The following is a 15,896-nucleotide window of genomic DNA, read 5'->3' as shown; positions in this document are numbered from 1 at the left end:
CCTGACCTGCAAATCTTGTTCTCCAGAAGTAAGAAAACAAGTTTGTTTAGTGCAGACACCAACAAATGTCACATCAGTATGATTTCAATAGTATATTGTCAGTGAAAATTAAAATTATGATGATAAAAGCGATCATTTGCACTGATCGGGGGTCATATCCTCTGTGGCTCTTCCTGCGGTTTCTTCCATTTTCCAGGTTAAAAGAGGTTTTGCTCACCTGAATCCAGGGCCTCAGAACATTGTACAGATTGTAAAACCCCGTAAGGCAAACTGTGATTTGTGATTTTTGAGCTACACTTAAAATTTGACTTGAATGAATATCTCTGCCAAAGAAGCACTTTCACTGTCGGTAGGTGCGGCAGCAGCTAACTCCCTGATGCGATGCCGTGTTGTAGGTGTTTTAGTGGCTGTGCAGCCGCGGCTGTAGCTCGCAGACTGTTCTTGGCAGCAGCTGTCACCTTGCTGCTGGAGCTGTGGAATCTTCCCTGGAGCTGAAGCAGGGCAGCATTCCTCAATGCACCAACCACCACTGTCAGCTGTGCCCTCCCAAGACAAGTGAAGCATTGAGAGAGAGCAGAGCTGACATATTGAATGTCTCTGCACCGTGCCAAGCGAGCTACCTTCAGTCGAATGTCTAAAATTCTTAATATTTGCAGTGTAATGGAGGGTTTGTTTTGAAGAGATTAATGTTTAATTGACTCTGATGTTTACTTTGATTTCTTGGAAAATGGTTTAAATTTATCTGCAGTTTTAAACAGTTAACACCTGCCCAAAACTATGAATGGTACACCCAAGCTCTTTGAACTCCACCCACTTCCTCACTTGTTTTTGCTTTAGAGCCGTCTCCTCCTGCCGGCTCTTCTCCGGCTCCTCGCACAAGTATTCCACCTCTTTTTTTCTTTTTCCTGCAATGTAACAGACGGTTTTGACCATTCAAGAAGACGCATCACCACCTCGTGACAGCGTTTGCTCTCCATCCGCGATCTCATCTCCATACATCTCCACAATGTAGAGGGGATATTAAAAGCATGAATCAACTGTGGCATTGTTTGATTCGTATGAATTCCTCTGCCTCCTCTGCAAAAGTGAGAAATTGGATCTCAAGCATTTTATAAAGTTAAAGTTTAAAAGAAGTTTTTTTTTCCCCCCTTTTTTTTCCTTCCATGCTTCCTCATACTGCGACTGCTGAATGAAGCATTTTTCACATGGATAGATATTCTATTAGTGTCACTGTGGTTTATTTATTGATGTGTTGGAGGCTCAAAGTAGGACGAGAAGATGAGCTTGCTCACTGATATTATAGACTCTGGAGAAAGGGAATGAGGAGGGAAAGAGGTAGGGGACGGATGATGACAGTCGCTGTTACACTCCTGTATGCGTGGGGGGGGGGATTTGGTGTGAGCACGACTAAATTCCTGATTGTCTTGTCTCCATTAGAGAGGATTAACTGTTGTCTGCAATAGCATTTTATTAAATATTCTGTGTGTTTACAGATATATGCAATTTATTCTTAGAGCAATAATAAGACATCTCTCATAACAACCCATATAACATAACATGGTTTGGGTTTTTTGGAATCTAATTAAGAATTTTTGGTGTTGCCAAGTTCAACTAACGGCCTGTGAGGTTCATTTAGCGGCCATATTGAATTGATGACCACACAAATGCTCCTGTACCAGACAGCATAAAAAAAAGCCAGAGAATGTGGAATAAAAGTTCAAAAAGGTCCCAAAAGTCTGAGACTGTGCATCACATGACATAATGTTGTCCGAGGGGGAGAAAGGAGGGTCGTCACGGCTTAGAGGCGGGCTGGGAGCCAGAGTAGATCCATCCTGGGCGCAGTTCAATGCGATAAAAGCGGTAGTGAAAATGCAAAACAGCGCGGCACGGTTTGACTCGGTGCGGCCAGAACCGCCAGTGGAAAAGAATACAAATCCCAACCAACTTGGGTGAAAGTGCTGTTTTTGTTTGACTCACCTCACCTCCTTCATACGCAGACTTTCTCACTCCTTATGCTGTGTCACCTGACATAGATAGGTTTATATTAAGGTTACTCGAAAGCCTGGTGTGTTTGATACAGACGCTGAAGGTTATCTTGTGCATCTGTATGAGACACCGTGGTGTGTGAAGAAGTTTTTGACAACCTGTGAATGAGAACGGGACGCTTATAAATAGAGTAGAAAAGGCAGATGAATTGATTTGGAGAAGATCCATAAAGTAGGTTAAACTCCCTCCCATTGTGCAAAAGTGTGCATTAGAATAAAATGAGTCTTAGATGTACAGTTACTCTTGTGGGTTGAAAACTAGTTCCCATATCCTCTTGGAATGAGCAGAAAACATATTAATTTAATTTCAGAAAATATATGTTCTTGTTAGAACAGTTACATCCTGCTTTTATGTTAGAACATAACCATGAAAGAGGAATATACTAATTTACTGGTACCCTGCACATATTTTCTTCCATAATCTCCACAAATATCTCAAGTAAAAGCACCAACGCAAAGATAAAACTGTTTCTCGCAAACTCTCTTTTCTTCCTGTCTAATGGGAAATAAATGAGATTCTTATTTTGAGCTCACTGTTTCTCCTAAAACCCCCTCTTAGGAGAAAAAAAAGGAGCAAAACAAAAGAAAGAGCAGGAGATCTTTTGCTGAGCTCATAAGCTTCTCCTTGACGACTGTATGGAGCAACGAGGCTTTAATTCGACCACTGAGACAACTTAAAGTTTTCATTTAGGTCTGACTGTTATCTCAAGAGCTGATTATTTAAGACAAATTTAAGATCAGTGCAGTGAGACAAAAAAAAGAGAACATTTTAAGATCTTCAGTTGGACTCAAATTAGTCTCGAGGTGAGACGAGACAAAGGCGATTTCTCAGGAGCCGAATTTAAGAAGTATGAGAAAACAGTCAAAGTCTCGTATTGGTCTTACTTTGAGCTCTTTTATGTCTGAGACACAGGCCAGACAGAGACAGGATCTTATTTTGAACCTTCCTCTGGGAATACAACAATGTGGAAATACTCAATTACAATAAAAACCCCTGCATTCAAAATTCTACTTAGGAAATATACAGAAGTTTATCATAAAGATATAATTAAAGTACTTCTCAATCTACAGTCAGGTGTCAGCCCCTCCCAAAGATAAATCTGAGGGTCAGTGAGATGATTAATAGGTTACAAAAGGAGAAAAATAAAGTTCTGCTCCATTACTTTACCTTAATTCTTTGGACTTTTCTCTAATCTTTGCTTCTGTTGTGAAAGAGGCTTTTCCTCTGTGGATAGTTGTTTAAATGAAGATGGAGCTGCCAACAATTTATAAACCCTATAAAATCTGAAACATGACAAAGAGCCCCACAATATCCACAGCTTTTTGTAAGTGCCAAAAAGCCAAAAAGTTTGGAAAAACATTCTCATGATTTCTCCTCCCCTCTCTCAGATCCATCGTACCTGGAGCCAGCGGACGTTCGCCAGCAGCTCAGCCATTACCAGCTGGCCTCCCGCAGTCAAATGTCTTCCGGCTCAACACCCGGCGGCTCAACCGTGGCTGACACCCGACCGGACGGCGTCCTCACTTGTGAGTTCTGCGAGTTCAGCTCCGGGTACATGCAGAGCCTGCGTCGGCACTACAGGGACCGCCACGGTGGCAAGAAGCTCTTCAAGTGCAAAGACTGTTCCTTTTTCACCTGCTACAAGTAAGAAAAGACGGAGGGAATATAGTTAAAATGACTGAGATGTCGTGTGCTTATGTTATATACTGGATAGACAAGCTCTGGATTAATTCAAGAGTTTAATGATCTTTTTTCTGTCTGAATCTGTCTCAGGAACACCTTCACCATGCATGTGGAGGCCGGTCACAACAGCAGCGCACCTGACGACCTGCCTAAAGACCTGCGCTGCCCTCTCTGCCTCTACCACACCAAAAACAAGAGCAATATGATCGACCACATCGTCCTGCACAGAGGTACACATCATGCAAAATGTTTACTTTTGAGGGAACAGTCCAACATAAGTGTATTTTGGGAAATGCACTTGTGTCTTGCAGAGAGTTAGATGAAAAGATCGAGCTTGGAAACAGCATCTTAAGGACTATTTCTTGGCCCGCATATAGCGCCTCCTAAATTAGTTGAATCAATTGTGTTAATATCGGATTTTATTTAGATGTAACAGCCAGCGATGGTGGCTTAGCAGCCATGTTGGCATCAGTTTGTTTAGCTGTAGTTCTTTTATTTTAGACAGGACAGCAGATGCGAAGACAGGAAAAGGGCGAGAGAGAGTCAGGGAATGAGTTCACGGGGCAAACGCTTTACCAACGGAGCCACCAGGCCACCCCTATAGTTGTTTTCACCAAGTGATCTATCTATCACTGTCAGAAAATACCCATATATCTGACCTTCACTCAGCTGCTCACAATAATGATATGACATGAGCCCAGCATAATCTCTTATAAATTTACAATCTTTGACACTTGGACAGATTAAATAATAAAGGCAAATTTTTTACACTGTACCAGGCTAGCTGTTTCCCCCTGTTTTCAGTCTTTATGCTAAGCTAAGCTAACCATCCTCTGGCTCCAACATCACATTTGCTGGTGCCATGACATTGTTACAATGGCCCATATTATTATTCCAAAATCCTAAAAGTCTGAATCATGTCCCATCGGACCATTGGTGCGTTTACAAACAGCAGCTGACAAATCCTAGTTATTCTACCTTAAACTAACACACTTATTTTAACTCAGTCACTGTCTTTTCTTAAACCTAAATAACTGCAACCTTTTCACGCCGTCAACAGCATGTTTATTATTGTTACCATGACAGCGAGGGTCACCTGACCATGATGATGAAGGTCACCAGACTATTGTCACCATGCCGATGAACGTCACAAAACATTTGCACAGCATTATTCGCTAAGATATTAAGGGCAAAAATCTACTTTCCGAACAACGGGCCTTTGGAGCAGCGTGCTTTTGTGTTTGATTGCTTAAAAAGAGCGAGTTCAGAGTTCACAGAGATTAAAATGAATTAGCTCATGTTCATAATTTCCATTTTTCTGTTTTTTTTTATTAAATTTGAAATAGATCCCCTAACCAAGGACACTGGAGTCTATATAATGGCATTATACTAAATAATGTGCGATATTCCTGATTTTGCATTAATTTGAATGACCAGGATTACTTCTATTTATGGTTTTTAACAACAATTCACACCAATTTGAGAACATTTTACAAGACAGCAGACAGAAAACTTAAACATACTGTTGAAATATCTAACTGGGAACTCAGAATTATTTCCAGTTTAAATTGAATGCACCATAATGCATGAGAAATGCAAGGAGATGAAGAGTGAGACCAGATGGAGGAAAGAAGTGAATATCACGCAGATCTGTCTGCAGTGTCATTTATACACTCCATGCTACATGAACAACCAAAGATTTTATATCACGCCGACGTTTCCGTCCGTTATCGCACGCCTTAACCCTCTCTCTGCAGCGATCACGCTTTTTTAAAAAACTCGTTAAAAGCACGTTCAAGCACAATACCGATGAGAAATTTCATGAGAAGGTAACACTTGGAAGCAAACACAAGAGGGGAACAACTGAAGGAACGGATGTGACAAATCTATAACACTTTTTTAAGGGGTGTTTGGGTAGTTTTTATGTGACAATATCATGAGCTGTCTAAAGGAAGTGTTGGTGTTGAAAGTGAGAAAATGACAAAACTGTGATTACCTTTTTCTTTACCACTGTGCATGTATGTGTGTGTGTGTGTGTGTGTTTGAGACAACTGTCATTTTATATCTCTCCTGCCGCACCGCCACTTCTCCTTCCCCCTTCCCAACCTAATAATCCACTTCTTCTCCTCCTCGTCCACCAGAGGAGCGCGTGGGTCCTCTGGAGGTCAGCCGCTCCAAGCTGTCGCGCCACCTTCAGGGCCTGGTGTTCCGATGCCACAAATGCACCTTCACATGCTCCAGCGACCAGGCGCTGCAGCTGCACCTGCAGAAGCACGCTGAGATCAAACCCTACCAGTGCCAGCTCTGCTATTATGACAGCAGTCGACGGAACCAGCTAGAGGAGCATCTACGCCTCGAGCACAAGGTCAGCTGGAGTCCACGTATGATGCACACAAAGCTCTGCACAACTAAATATAAATTGACTTACCTTATGTAATTGGTGTCTACAATATGATTCAAAAAGCAGCAAGAATATGACCATGGCTCTCAGATGAGAGACTTATTGAAAGTGGTTTATTATAAGAACGGTTTTAATCATCAGCCTGCTTAATGGCTGTAACATGAGACGTTTACAGACAGCTTTATGCACTCTGTCATTTCAAACTGTTCAATTAAGTCTTTGGTCTTTTGCTGGTTTTATGGGATGTAATCATGAGGCCAGTCTGTACTCCCACAGTGTCAAGATGTTATGCTAACAACTCTTTAATCAAATCCTCAGTAATCAGCTGCTGGATCATAAAAAAAGAGATCTGAATACATTTGAATTCCAGACCGGGAACTTTGAGTAGGGCTGATGTAGTTTTTAAAATAAATTATCTACATAATCAGGCAAGTAAAAGTATCTTTGACCAGTAAAGTCCAGTGGAAGTCTTTTCAGGCAGCAGCATCTACATGCAAAAAGTTTTAAAACATTCTAAAATAGTGCAGTGAAAATATTTAGCATCATAAAAATTACTTGTGTTTTCATTTTGCTGCAGTGTCATGCAGCAGGTATGATGAGGGTGCATATATATATATATGATACCCATTGATAAAGTGCAGCAGCAGCACTGAGAAGGGTGTTGTCTTCTCATTCATCTGAATAGTTTAGGCTGCAGAAGAAGTGCAGCAGCCGTGTGGCAAAAACTTGAAACAGAGTCAACTTATAGAGAAACGCAGCCTAATATCGCTCTGCGGTTGCCAACCATGTAAGCTGGCAGTCAGACCGCTCCGCTGTCAGCCTGAAATATGGCTGCAGCCGGGAACCGTCCAGGCGGAGTTCATGGACCAAACGATGATACGCTCCCGTTTGTGTTCTCACTCTGCTTTGACATCTGCGCCTAGCTTGCAGTTTATGCTTTAAAGTAGCAACACCAAGAAGCTTCCTTCGGTCTGTGAGAGAGAGCGCAGCGATGGTTGAGTGAGCTAGAGAGTGAATGTAATATTAATAGCGTCATAACTACTTTACACCACTGACCTTAGCCTAGCATGTTCACTTATATAAAACTGATAAAATGAGAAAATTTAGGCAGGCTGTTAATGATTCCCTTTAGCTATCGTTTGTTGTGTGTATAGTGGTGTAATGCTGTCAAACAAGTGTCATAAAACTTTATTAAATTAATTATTAGAGTCTAATTACAGTTGGACCATAAAGTCAGTCAGGATTATGAAAGTATTAACAGTCTAATATGTTTGGCCCACAGAACAGTTCCTTTAGAGTCTTTAAAAATGAATATTACCACGCGGATTTATTAAAACAACAAGATAATGTTGCCACACAAGCTTTAAAAGCCAAAATGAAACTCAACGCTGCTCCTTGACAAAACAGGAGATAAAAATATCAGTGGCGACTGAACGATACGGTGGACTAAGATGAGTTGCTGCATTCGTATCAGATTTCTGGAACTTCGGTGTATTCTGACCACATCCAGGAGAGAAAAGGTTTCATCTCTCAGTCTCCCGTAAAGGTGATAATTCATGAGACGAAGTGGGAAAGCAGGTCGTATTTTAAAAGTTTAGAGTACATTAAACTTGAAAGGGTTGTCGGGGTTATCGTTTTTCATTCTTTGCATGACTAGATCTCTGATTTTACTCAGTGCATGCTGGGATAAAGTCCCAGCCCTCCCGCTACCTGAAATAAGAGCAGGTGGGTAAAGATGATGAATGAACGGAGTTTGGTGGCAGATATGAGACGGACTGCAGCCACAAGATGACGACTGATCAGAGTGTGTAGGTTTTATTGACAGCCAGAGTCTTAATATCTTCAGATATTAAAGTTCTGTGTGGTCAAATGTGGATCTTTGGTGGGGAAACCTGAAAGTTTTGCAGTTGTTCTGAGGGAGGGACTCGACGTTTCTGGAGGTTTGTAATAATCTAATATTGGTGAGAGGAGGAGTGACATAGTCATGATTTTTATGGACATAATATTATTACTCATCTCATCAGGTTTAGATCATCATTTGGTAGAAAAAATGGCCCCAAATAAGATGTTAAGTAGATCAAGGCGGGACTGGGCAATGTAGCTGAAAAATGTATCACAATAAAATGTTTAATTTCAGTCAGTATCATTGATTATTTTTCATTGTTAAGCTTTATGCTAAATTTGACCACCGAGGCACACAAGTAATAATTTTAATGTTAACAATCGTCATCAACAACAACAACAATAAGCTCCAGCCAGCAAAAAAAGAAAAACCTTGATACTAATTTAACACTGGCGAGCTGACCTGTCCTTTTTTAGTAACGATTTCCGAACCATCTGCACTCGTTTCCTCACTCTGTGCCGTTTCTGTCATTGCGTCACGTGCAGCACGCTACATTATCGAGAGATATGACCGGTATTGATGAAAAAACACATTAATCATACAATAACTTGTATTCTGAAATTCTGATAGACCAACCGCACCAGTAACATATGTAAATCATCATTTGACATTTAAATGAATATATGTTTATGAGGTTCATCCTTCAACGCAGCATTTGTTTTTGTTATTTGTGTCTATTTGATCAGATTACACGCGTCTATGTAGATTATCTTTTGACATTTGTAAACTATTCTTGTTTACAATTAGAGGCGCTCATTATGAGGGTTTGTTTATAATTAGAAGAGCTCATTGACCTTAATTTGTATGGATACAGAGAGCACAGACGGAAATCCCGGGGGAGACAGGGGAGGACATAACCCCCCCGACACTGGGAAAAATATGATTTGTTCCCTCCAACATATCACTGTAAACACAACTATGTCATTTCAGTGGTATTAATAATATGCAATGAAAGCACTTGTGCTGATGGATGCTTTCTTGCGTGTTTTTTAAGTTGTGTTAAATTACAGGTCCCTTTTTTACGTTGGCTAGCAGTGAGCTGACGTTTTCTAGCTAGCGGTTACAGTAACGTCAATCAGTGTTTGCAGCTGTTTGAATTCTCACATCAATAAGAGAAGCTGGCGATGAAGTGTTCCTCAGCTGGCAGGGCGTCACAGTTCTTAGTTGGTTCTCCCCTCAGGAAATGCTCTTGAGAAAATTTTGTGTAATTGTAGCCTTTAAAGTTGATACCAGATTTTCGCCCCTGACTGAGAGGAGCTGCTGCCGGCCTGGTGGGTTTTTCCACGACTAGGTTTACTAATGTGGCACCGGTGACGTTTTACTATATTGATCTAATCTGATGAAGATCTGCAGACCAAAAACATCATAAATAAAGTGAGTAGAAGCGGCTTGTAGTGTGCGATCCTTTACTGAAGGTCAAAAAAGAATTTGACCTCCAGGAATATTTCTCATACCGGATGAAATCTATTTCTGGTGAGATGGAGAGCGAGAGCTTATTCATGGTAGGAAGAGCGGAGGAGCAGGCGTTGTCCCCGCTGGGCTACAGCTCTGAGTCTTCAGGGAGTACGAGGGGAGGGGAGGAGAACAGTCACAAAGAGTGACATCATTTGTGACAAGATACATAAGCCAGGAGATGATCTGGTTCTGTCATCAAAAACTCCCGTTTCTGATCGCTTTAGTCGACTCATGATCATACGCTGCGTTGTACAGTACACATAATACGCCTCTGGCTCCAGACATGACAGCCTTCACCTTCAAAAGACAGAAGAAAGCCAGTTGTTGTGCTCAACTCACCTTGAAATGTTGGCTTCTGGTTCTAATATTGTGCACAGGCAGGGTGTGGATTTGTGTTGTAAGGTACAGACATGGATACTCAGACACCAGCGGTGTTAATTTCTCCTCCACTGTTGTTGTTGTTCAGCCCTCGCCGGTGTGACGGTTAGCCTTCGTGGTATTTGTCTCGCTCCTTATCAGCTGTGATTGGATGGAAGGCCGGGTTAAAAAGTGACAGTGTTGAGTGCAGCGTTTTATCCAAACTACTGGCAACAAAAAGAACACCAAACATGCAGTGCTCAAGCGCCGAACAGCCACTTGGCAACTCCTTTGGCGTTTATTTCATGGTGTAATTACGCGTCACTCCCATTGCCAGCGATTCAAAGAACACACTGGCCTCAGGAAAAAAATGCTGCGGTGGAACCAGCCTTCTTACTGTCTTCACACAGTGGTAAAATCTTGATAAAGACTATCCAGAATTTATCTTTCGATGCAGCTGTGGCTCAGGAGGTGGAGCATTTGTCCCTGACACCAACACTTCATTTACACCTGGTATTAAAAGATGATCTGTATCCGAATACGTTATCCAGATACAGAAAGTGCCAGTGAAGTGTCCACTGCCCCTGCAAGCGCCAAATGACACAAAACAGTAAGGTGGGAAGGTGCAAAAAGTTTGACAAACTCCATGCTAGACCACATCTGGAGGTAGACTGGCTTGTATCGTGTTTGGATCTTAGGAAAGTGTAAATAGAAACAGATCAGATTTTAATGCCAGGTGTAAATGGGCTACAAATTGATGGACAGGCCAGCACTTTACAGTTCATGCATTTACTTTTTAGCTGCAATTTACTTGATACAAAAAGGAAAATAAAGACCTATAAAGACAAAAATATAAGGATTAGTTCAAATATATTTTCACTTGTTAATGTTTATGAAGGTTTCAACAAACTGTAACTGCAGGAGAAAAGAAATGTGAGTTCTCCGAGAGAACACAGAACAAAAACTGATGAACACCTCCTGTTTCAGGTTATCCGGAACTTCGAGCTGATGGGCCGGGTCAACCTGGACCAGCTGGACATGCTGAAGGAACAAGGGAGCAGCGCGGAGGAGGACGAAGACGAAAGAGAGATGATGGAGTTGGTCAAAGGCGGCCACGTAGCTGCTGCGGAGGAGGAAGAGGAGGAAGAGGAGGAGGAGGACGACGTGGGGATGGAAATGATGGAGAACATGGCGCGGGAGCAGAGAGAGATGGACGATGAAGAGATAGTGGACAACATCAAAGAGGAAGAGGACGAGGAGGAGGAAGAAGAAGATGTAGAGGAGGTCAAGGAGGTGGAGGAAGAGAGGCCTGCATTACAAGGTAGATACAGATGCTGTTTTAATTATTATCATTCATACTCTGATGACAGATTGTGTCAATATAAATATAAAAAGTTATTTTTAAATTATTTTAATTGCTTTTCATAACATACACAGTTTAAATTAACTGCTTAAATGTATTAATAACTATACTCTATACTTTTATCATAAAATACTTCAAGAAATACTAAATAAATATAGAATTTAGTTCTTAATTGTCACCATAAATAACTGAATCAGACTTTAAATATATGTGGAAATGGAAAATCTATTTATGGAATTTGCAACATTTATTTATTCATTTGCTTATTAATTTATTTACTCACATATTTCTATGTCTATTTAAATATTTTTCATTTATTAATATACTTTTATTTGACTTGTGTAATTTGCTGCAGTGAAATAAACATTGTTTGACCATTTTTTTATTCAAACATTTAATTTTGGCCCCTCAAACCCTCCATAGACAGGCACTTATAATCAAGTGACAACACACCTGATCCTGATCCTGATCTGATCCTGATCCTGATCTGTCAACAACTGTCAGAAGAAACTGCCAAAAAGTTTGAATCCTCCACTTTGATTCAGACTGTCAAAATCAACCAGTGATGTTTGACGAAAGAACAAGTCAAGACCAAAACACCACTGAATACCATTTAACTGCTGTAAATGAGCCCATCCTACAACATATTTCTTTTCCAAAAACCTTCTGGGATTACACTAGAAATTTCACTAGAAAAATCGTTTTCTGTTCTGGGTGAAAAATCTCCTGTGTCTCCTTTTTCAGCCAAATATCTGCGCCCATAAATAAGGTGTAATGTGTAATGAGTCATGTGTTTTAGCTATTCCTCATGAAGCGTGTTTGTCCTATAAAATTGCCAAAGTCTCTGTGTAATTCTGAATTGATTTTCTCATTTGACTGTTTCTAGTTTATAATTCACTGAGTCACTTGACTGATATTGGTTGCTCACTGAAGGAGAAAGTAGATTTCATACCAGAATATTACTGATCCTCTCTGGTCTACAGAGGCGCCAATATTAACTGAACTCCTTCATCGGCTTGTAATTATGTACAGAATACTGATTTCCTCATAATAAATAAACCATAGCATTAAATATTTCCATTTTTTTCCAAATCTGTGTTCTGATCAATTATTTGAACTCTGTTTCCCAGAGGTCCTTGCATCTCCCACCAGCAGCACCAGCAGCAGCTCGGGGCCAAGCGGTGCAGAAAAACGTCTCCCCTGTGAGTTCTGTGGCCGCTGCTTCACCAACAGTCTCGAGTGGGAACGACACGTCCTGCGTCATGGCATGTGAGTTTTTTTTTCTTCTTTCTCTTCTTTTTCTTCTTCTTCACGCCCTCCTTGTGCGGGAGCTTGTGTACTTTCTGTACACAGCAAACCACCGTGGTCCTCTTTACCTGTTATTCCAGTCTTTCTGCAAACAATAGTAAAGGCATTCAGACATCAGGGCCACACAAGGTGAGGACACTATTTCTCTTAACGCTGCACTGCAAGGAACAGGAACTACCGGCATGTCTCTGTGGATTGAATCACACTGATTGCCATGAATTTTGGTTCAGATGTTCTGGACTCATAGTCAGGAAACAGGCACCAGAACACTGGAACATTAGATGATTTAACAGAGAGTGACTGGAAATGGGCAGGTACATTTACTGCAAGGGCTAATGTGCAGCACGTAGGAGAAGGCTGCCTTCACACTTTCCCTAACCCAACCTGTCTTGCAGAAAGCTCTGAAGGCAAACCTCTACCACAACTGTGTGCAACCTTGAGGACAGGTGAGATAAAAGGCAGGGACACGGGGGTTACTTCAGGGCAAGGAGGGAGTGGCAGAATCTCGAATGTCAGGAGAGTTAATGTACAGCAAAGGCAGACAGCAGATAGTCAGAATATCCCAGCTGAAATTTCTGACTTCCAACCTCCAAGATTTCTAGGTCCACAACCCCGAACATAAACAGAAATCAAGGCTGATGGTGACAAATTTCAGTTCAGACACACGGATCCCAGAGGAATCAAATGTTCCTGTGTATAATCCGTTGGATTGTCATAAAAAAAAATTGGTCAGACATTCATATTTCACAGGTGATGAATTGTAATACTTTGGTTTGTGACCATTTACTTGCAAAACTAATGACATTAGGTCATACATGACAGTATGCTTTTCTTTAGTTTTATATAATGCAATTTATTTATTTTTTTACATTTTGCTTTTCCCTGTTGCTTTGATGAACACGAGAATCCTGCCAGGATGCTGATTGACAGTTTGGCCCCTGAAGGGATAACAAAAAGGAGAAATAAAGGGATTAAAAAAATTACATTATATTAAAAATAAAATGTAAAATGAACTGAAAAAATGTAATTTATATGCATCAAATGAAAAATAAATGACAATAGATGAAAATTCTAGAATTATTCTTTTATATTTTGTTATTTGCCTCAGGTTTTCTTTTTTTTTTTTACTGTATTTTTCTTTATATTTCAACATTTTTGTTTTTCTTGTACAGATTTTTTCTTTTATGTGGCACTGCTTTGACTCCATATCGTACAGCCTCACAGAGCCTATAGCATGGCTGTGTACTGTTTTATTACTGTATATCTTCTCTTTCAATTCCGCTTGTTGAAAACACTTATTTCTGTTCCCTCCTTCCTTGTCAGGACGGTTAATAACAGCCGAATGGACACCAGCACCTCCTCCGCAAAAGAGGCCTCAGCTTCCTCTTCCACTGGCTCCTCTGGACGCAGGATGGACCCGATGGACACAGGACTGGACCTGTCCAGCCACAGGAAAGACGGAGCCGATCTGTCGCAGAGAAGTCAGAGCCAGTATGTGGAAGACAAAGAAATGCTTGACACCAAAAAGGATCAACAGTTCGGTTGAGCCGATTGTGGCCTCTTGGGATATCGTGCTAGGAACTGATAACATTGGGTAGGATCAGCACTGAGTCGGATCTTAAAATAGGACGTCAGAGGAAACGAAAAGATTGAAACTGAAAAAAAGTGACTTCTTATGAGTTGGCGCATTACTAGATTTTAGGTGTTACATATTTAAGTATTAGGTTGTGCTGCATAAAACGGCTGAGCTCTTTAAACGGGCAGTCCCCTAGGACAGATCTTAATATATTGGTAACCAATAGTGAACAGAACTCTTTATTGCTGACATTCTGGTCAAATCTACAGTGAAAGAAGATCCCACCTAGATAAAAAAAAAAAAAAAACCTAAGCTATTTATAAAGAATGTTGTCCAAAATGATGAACTAAATTTAGCATTTTATTATTTGAAGCACCTTTTACACTCCCCCTTCTGCTCATCCAAAAACAGGGTCACTGTAAATTTACCTAAAAGGAACAAACGACATATGAAAGCATTTACAACCGAGGCCCACTGTAGAGCTACCTTTTCTTGTTGAAACCTGAGATTCTCTTTTCGTCTTAGCCTTGTGTTAAATGTGTAGAAGTATTCCTTGAGGAAGAGTCGCACCTTATCTATTTTAGTGAAATCATGAATCATGTTTCGTTCATTCGTAGACAATTTTCCCCCAATGTTTGTAGCAAATTGCTATATTTTAGGTCCCTTAATATTATACTACGTATAAGCTTTCAGCCTGTGGCACCCTTCGTTTTGACTGTACTATTTTATTGTGAAACCATGGAAACAGTGGGGTCAGTTTAAATCTCCCCTCCCCTGTAGGATATGATGTTCGTAGTCCAGGTTAAACAATATCACAGTTAACCTGTGCACCCAGCAGATCAATACGTGTCATGACTGTATCCATATGAAACCATTAAGCTGAGCTTAGTTAGCATTAGCCTGGAACAGTACTCCAGGTCTTAATAACAGTGGTGTAATATCATCATATCGTTATGATCAATAGACAGAGATTACACTTGTCTTTTCAGTGCAAAATCTGTAATTGACCCTTCCTAAATCCCGCCCCTTTTTGCAACAGTTGAGCAGGCTCAGTAACCAGCGGAAACACGCTCAACTTTCTCCTTTCCTGTTTCCTGTACTTAAATATGCTATGTGCTAGGCCTGTCTGTGCTGAAAAGAAAAACAAATTTTGTTAATATTTGAAGGATACAAAAACTAGCTAACTAGCTAGCTAATCCACAGAAATTGTTAGCAAGCTAGCTAGCTAATGTTTTGATAAAATTAGCCACCAGATTCAGCTAACTAGCTAATGACTGGTGTAGATTAGCTAGCTAGTAAGGTACCCTTTTGCTAACATCATCTAGCCTAAGATGTGACTACATTCGTTCAGTTTACGTCTCTCCCAACAACAAAGTTTAACCGATTTCAAAATGTTTGTTTTCTTTTCAACATCGACAAGCCGAGCACATAGCAGAAAGGGGAAAGGGGAAAGTTTACAGAGGTTCCAGAAGGGGTGAGACAGCTGGATGTGATATGATTAATTAAATGGCATTAAACCAGAACCAGGTCGCCCCTGGGTGTGGTCTGGTCTGGTCTGGCCGCCTGGATTACACTGTGCACAAACCAAGTGCTGTCCACCAAGGCTGAGTGTTGAAGCAGTGCCCAAGTGCCTTAAAGTGCAGTTCCTCTAATGTCCTCTATACGACTTTAATTACTTCAAAAATAAAACTCCAACTGATTTGAAGCAACCAAACAATTGCCCATCTTCTCCATCAGCATAAAAAGTTTTCCCCCACAAGAATTTATGGCCTCTCCAACTAATTTATCTTCTTCTGATGTGTGC

General features: G+C 40.7%; 1 protein-coding gene across 1 annotated transcript in view; it reads left to right on the top strand.

Moving 5' to 3' along the window:
* Nucleotides 1-15,640, top strand: part of znf462 (zinc finger protein 462) — a 72,166-nt gene extending 56,526 nt beyond the window's left edge. The window contains exons 8-13 of the mRNA XM_084745657.1: nt 3,435-3,690; nt 3,820-3,959; nt 5,871-6,094; nt 10,833-11,166; nt 12,339-12,477; nt 13,840-15,640. Of these exons, the coding sequence (XP_084601783.1) occupies nt 3,435-3,690; nt 3,820-3,959; nt 5,871-6,094; nt 10,833-11,166; nt 12,339-12,477; nt 13,840-14,062 (1,316 nt within the window). The 3' untranslated portion in view covers nt 14,063-15,640. The remainder of the gene's footprint in view (nt 1-3,434; nt 3,691-3,819; nt 3,960-5,870; nt 6,095-10,832; nt 11,167-12,338; nt 12,478-13,839) is intronic.
* Nucleotides 15,641-15,896: the final 256 nt, after the last annotated feature.

Source organism: Lutjanus erythropterus, chromosome 20 (assembly GCF_056507025.1).
Source record: "Lutjanus erythropterus isolate fLutEry1 chromosome 20, fLutEry1.hap2, whole genome shotgun sequence".
Taxonomy (NCBI): domain Eukaryota; kingdom Metazoa; phylum Chordata; class Actinopteri; order Lutjaniformes; family Lutjanidae; genus Lutjanus; species Lutjanus erythropterus.
The sequence above is the reverse complement of the archived record's forward strand: the minus strand, read 5'-3'. Positions and strand labels throughout refer to the sequence as shown.